Source organism: Cucurbita moschata, unplaced genomic scaffold (assembly GCF_002738365.1).
Source record: "Cucurbita moschata cultivar Rifu unplaced genomic scaffold, Cmos_1.0 Cmo_Scf00004, whole genome shotgun sequence".
Lineage (NCBI taxonomy): Eukaryota > Viridiplantae > Streptophyta > Magnoliopsida > Cucurbitales > Cucurbitaceae > Cucurbita > Cucurbita moschata.
Genome location: NW_019268520.1, coordinates 4,818,353 through 4,823,723, shown reverse-complemented (window position 1 = coordinate 4,823,723; position 5,371 = coordinate 4,818,353). Strand labels below are relative to the sequence as shown.

The 5,371-nt window shown below is 28.7% G+C and overlaps 2 protein-coding genes across 5 annotated transcripts in view; one reads left to right on the top strand and one right to left on the bottom strand.

Moving 5' to 3' along the window:
* Positions 1-1,713, bottom strand: part of LOC111441420 (serine carboxypeptidase-like 45) — a 5,452-nt gene extending 3,739 nt beyond the window's left edge. Inside the window, exons 1-5 of one of the 3 annotated variants that reach the window (XM_023078406.1) lie at positions 1,391-1,713; positions 1,054-1,161; positions 453-548; positions 262-354; positions 109-182 (exon numbers count right to left, since the gene is read on the bottom strand). In XM_023078406.1, the coding sequence (XP_022934174.1) occupies positions 109-182; positions 262-354; positions 453-548; positions 1,054-1,161; positions 1,391-1,661 (642 nt within the window). In that variant the 5' untranslated portion in view covers positions 1,662-1,713. The remainder of the gene's footprint in view (positions 1-108; positions 183-261; positions 355-452; positions 549-1,053; positions 1,162-1,390) is intronic. The other 2 variants (XM_023078407.1, XM_023078408.1) reach the window with 2 other exon arrangements.
* A 1,580-nt stretch (positions 1,714-3,293) lies between these two features.
* Positions 3,294-5,371, top strand: part of LOC111442093 (probable ADP-ribosylation factor GTPase-activating protein AGD14) — a 7,978-nt gene continuing 5,900 nt past the window's right edge. For both annotated transcript variants that reach the window (XM_023079364.1, XM_023079363.1), the window contains exons 1-5: positions 3,294-3,649; positions 4,042-4,103; positions 4,879-4,966; positions 5,064-5,125; positions 5,233-5,329. In XM_023079364.1, the coding sequence (XP_022935132.1) occupies positions 3,554-3,649; positions 4,042-4,103; positions 4,879-4,966; positions 5,064-5,125; positions 5,233-5,329 (405 nt within the window). In that variant the 5' untranslated portion in view covers positions 3,294-3,553. The remainder of the gene's footprint in view (positions 3,650-4,041; positions 4,104-4,878; positions 4,967-5,063; positions 5,126-5,232; positions 5,330-5,371) is intronic.

Here is a 5,371-nt window from a genome sequence, read left to right as displayed (position 1 = left end):
TGAGATATTAAAAAAAAAAAAAAAAAAACAAAATTATTTATAATATATATTTATTTAAAATACAAAAGCTAAAACAAAATATTTAAAATATTAAGAATAAAAACTCACTGCTATCCCCTTGAGTTTGATCTTTAAATTTGAATTATGAATTCGCTGTGCAAGTAATGGCACATAGTGTCCTCCTGTTATAGAAAATAAAATAATTAATTAATAATTAAAATAAAATAATAAAATTAAAAATTAAAATTTGTCCGAAAATACCGGCGTAAGCCTCTCCAGCAATATACAAATCTCTTCCCTTGTACTGAGGAAACTTCTGGAACCACCGTTGCAGAAACATGAAATTATCTTCCGCTTTCATAACCAATTTTAATTTTTAATTAATTAATTAATTAATAATCAACATTTTAAATTAAAATCTTTAATTAAAAATATATATATATATCACAAACCTGAAACGACGTCGGTTATGTTGGAGTAGAAAGCCGTATTGTTAGAGTAGGAGAACCCAACTCCCGCCGGCGACTCTACGTATAACATATTTGCTTCTGTCCACATAAAAATAAATAACTCTAATTTTCAAGTTTAATTATGCATTTTTTATTTTTCAAAATTATATTTCCTAATTTTTTTATCATTAATTTTAAAAATACTTCTTATTTTATAAATTCAGTATATATATATTAAACTTTATTTTAAAGATAAATTAAAAAAATAAATCCAACGTTTTACTATTTAATATTATTTTAATATATAAATATTTTTTATTTTTTAACGCAATAAATGACGACTCGAATTTTTAAGAAACGAGGTTTAAAATCGAAAATTTAATCTGAAAACTATAAATAAGTCGTTTATTCAATGATTTTAACTTGAATTTTGAAGAAAACGAGAGTATAAAATTTTACATATGTGCTTAAACAAAAACCCTAATTCGTCCGAGATTTGAATCTATGACCTTTGAAAATAATATGTATTTTATATAATTAAATTAATTTATTAGCGAGAAAATATAATATTTAAAATAAGAAAAGAAGGGAAGTGGGAGGTGACCTGTATTCCAACTATAATGATTTTGAATTAAAGATTCACCATTAACTTTAAATGGCCCATGCTCTATCAAAGCTCCACCTCCAAGTGATGAACATCCCGCCAATGTATCTAATTTCAATGTACAAATTAAATAATAATAATTATAATAAATAAATAATTTATTGTATTTTTCGATTTGATCGTGAGAGGTTCATCTAATATTCGAATCAGAGTTCTGTATATTCTGGTCTAATAGTAAATAAATAAATATTATTGAATTTATGGCCAAATTTTAACTTATTAAAAAGGGAAATTATTTATTAAAAAGCTTTGAAATTAATATTTTTTTTAGGAGTACCTCCATTGAACCAAAGAACAAGGGGCTTGTAAGCAGCCTTAGTCTCTGCTTCAACAAAGTAATAAAAAAGAGCTCTCCCTTTCTTCTCGTTTACAATAACATAGCCGCTATACTGATGGAAATTGACCGTCGTAGGTTGGTTCGGCAACGACGTGATTCGATCGGGATTCTCCGAATGAGTTGCCGTGACAAACCACCTTGGACCGAGCACGACGGTGAACGCTATGGCCACCGTAGCAACCGCCATCAACGGATCGGAGCACGGCCACATTTCTCTATGCCCTATTTTGCTTTCTTAATTCTCTAGCGATATATTGCTATTTATGGTTGGTCCATTGGTGCTTAATATGGAAAGGGCATTATATTGGAGTGTGAGTAGTTGATGGAGTTTGGAATGATGGTTTTTTTCAGTGTGTTTGAATTATGATCCCGAGCACGGTAAAAACATGAATTTACTTGGTTTTGTATTTAGCTCAACCAGTCAAATTTTAAAATTTTAAAATTTAATTAAAAGAATTATCGAGATAACACATAAAACAAAATCGTTAAACGGGTTATTTTGTAGTATTAATGCTTAAATATTTACGCTTGAAACGTTTTTTAAACTATTTTTAAGCGCATAAAATAAGTTATAAAATTAAAAAAAAATAATAAAATTTTAAGGGTGTGAAATCATATAATATTTGTTATTGGAGATTGAAAAAACAGCACCGTTGAAAATTTATGGTGTGTGATTGACAGCCTCTTGAGATAGAAGATAAGAGTGGGTGGAATTTTTTACTGTGCTATTTTTATTTTTTTTACATTTTCAAATTATGTGTGATTATATTTTGGAAAAAAAAATGTTATTTAAAATAACTTTGTTATGTCTTTTATGGTTAATTTTGAACTAATTTCCATTTAATTTTGGGTTATTTATTTATAGATTAAGGTATTTTAATTTGTTTTTTTAAAGAATTTTTTAAAAAAGAAAATTATTTTGTTTTTAGTTTCGAGTATGCTTGTAATCCCGTTTTTTCTGTTTTATTATTTACTTTTAAAAAATTTTAAAAAATCAAGTAGAAAATTAAATAAAATAAAATTTAAAAATAAAAAAATTACCTTTTTGACCTTTAAAATTTAAAATTTTCTGTCGAATAAGTCCCTAAATTTTATTAACACATTTTGTTTCTTAATTAACAGAATCTGTTAAATAGTTAGCTACAATTAACATGAGAATTATTATTTATTTATTTTAAAATTAATGGAAGGATCAAAATGAATATTTTCAAATATGACTTGATTATTCAATTTTAAAATTTAAGGACTAAAATAAATTTAAATTTAAATTTGTATAATCATTTTAAGATTTAATAAATTCTCTCCAAAGTTTTAAAAAAAATTAAAACTTTAAAAATCAAAGAAAAATTACCCTTTTAACCTTTAAAATTTAAAATTTTGTGTCGAATAAGTCTCTAAATTTTATTAACACATTTTCTCCCTTAATTAACAGAAATCTGTTAAATAGTTAGTTGCAGCTAACAACAGGAGGAGAATTATTATTATTTATTTTGAAATTAATTCGAAGAATAAAAATGAATATTTTAAGAATATCTAGATTATTCAATTTTAAAATTTAAGGTCTAAAATAAATTTAAATTTAAATTTGTATAATTATTTTAAGATTTAATAAATTCTCTCCAAAGTTTGGAATTGACGCCCATTGACTCGATAATTAATTTTGTTGACTTAATTATTATTATTATTATTCTTTTTTTTTTATTTGAGAAAATAGAAGAAGCCAAAAATAAATAACTTAAATACGTTTTAATTTAAAAAATTGATCGATAACTGTAATCGTGAGCGTGTGATTCGGCGGACACATATACCCAATCGTAAGCTTCAAACGTCTAATTAATTTCAATTATTTTTCTTCCAACTTTTGAAGAAATCAATTTAAAAATCGAACGGCACTGTTCATTCTGATAATCATAATCAATAATGCAATCAATCGACTTCGAGCTCACTGAAGTTGATTCTTCCTTCTTGTGTTGATTTCGATAAACTCCGGGAGTTGTTCAATTCTTCTGCGCAACTGTTTTCTTTTGGGAATTTTGTTCTCGATTTCGTTTGTTCTACTCTCTCTGTTCAGAAAACCCTAGATCGTTCTTCGTCTCTGTAGCAATGGGGAGTAGGAAGGAGGAGGAGCGGAACGAGAGGATTATAAGAGGCCTTATGAAGCTTCCACCGAATAGGAGGTGTATTAACTGTAATGGCCTGGTAAATGGGAATTTCTTCTCTTTTTCTCTTTCTTGATGTTGTTGAAAATGATTTTTCATCCAATTCGTTCATTTCTGTCGATTCTAGTTTTTCTTTCGCTTTCTTGAGTACGTTTCAGCTGGAAATTCTTCTGGTCGTGGCTTGTTCTTGGGGAAACTGACAATGATTATACGGAAGAACTTGTAAATTTTGAATTTGGAACCGTATTGGATGCTTTCAGTTCACCCAATTACGAATTATTCCTCGTACTGTACCACTGTTCTAAAGCTAGAAGTTCCTTAGAGTAGCATTTTATCATTTTAGTTATATAATTTTCTCGACACTCAGTGACCAATTTCTTCTTGGAATCTTTTTATCTTGTTTCTGACCTTTTCGACCATTTTTATTTACAGGGCCCTCAGTATGTTTGTACAAACTTCTGGACTTTTGTTTGTATGACTTGCAGTGGAATACAGTGAGTATCTCCGTTTCTTTAACTATGTTCGAGTATGCGATGAATAGATTTCATTTTATTTTTCCAGCATGCCCTGCAAATTTGGAGTTTTAGGCGACAGGACTTGAGTATGAGTAAACGTTCTAATGATTTAACTTATGTTTATTGACGTTTGATATTTGTTTTGGTCATCGATCATTATAGTTGGTTGGGGAAGTAAACCATTTTTCCTATTCTGTTCTTTTATTTTTAACTTTGGATGTTGATGTATAATACATACCTGCATTAGGTTTACATTCATTTTCACATGCATATATTTAGCTAACTCGTTCTAGTGTTCTATGAGATTGTATTGCCTTTTAAATGCTTTTCTTTCGTTGCTGTATTCGAGGCTGTTGATGATATAAGATCTTTAGTTCATCTATTAATGTTTTATGAACTCTCTGGAATCAAGAGTGTGATTTTTTTTCAACCTATGATGTTGATAAGGTTGAAAATTGTCTCCACAATTGAAATGATACACTAGGAATGACATATAAACATTTCATTGAAGTATTGCTCTATTATATTGCCTGAAAGAATGAGTGAAATTCTTGTATCTGATTAAAAATGTTAGCATAATTGAAATCTTTCAATTTTCTTAATGTATTGAGCTATCTTGTCCGAGTAAGATTAAGTGTTAGCAGAAGTTCTTTGAATGATGTGTTTGAATGTTGCAGAGTAAGATTATTATTTTTATTATTTCCCTTACTTCATTTTCTTAAAACTTTTGTTTTCTACTTCTATTTTGTAAAAGTCGCGAGTTTACTCATCGAGTTAAGTCAGTATCGATGGCCAAGTTTACTGTCCAAGAAGTTGAAGCACTGCAAAATGGTGGCAACCAGGTAATTGAAAAATGTTGCTTTTTCTTTATTTTGCATGTATGTTCTTTCCCTTTAATTTTTTTTTTAAAAATATCAAAATATCAAAATATCTTTCTAGCGAGCAAGGGAAACCTATTTGAAGGATTGGGACTTTCAAAGGCAGCGATTGCCAGGTAACAGGTATGGTATTTTTTTCATTTGTTCCTAAGATGACGAGCTTTTGATATTAGACTAAAGAGCTGCTTTTGATAGTAGACTAAACGGCCCACATGATATTCATCTTGCAGCAACATTGAAAAAATTCGGGAATTTATAAAGAATGTATATGTTGATAGAAAATATGCTGTTGGAAGAACATCCGAGAAACCTCCTAGAGATATGCAGGTATTTTCTTTTAACACCCCCCCCCCCCCCCCCCCCCCCCCC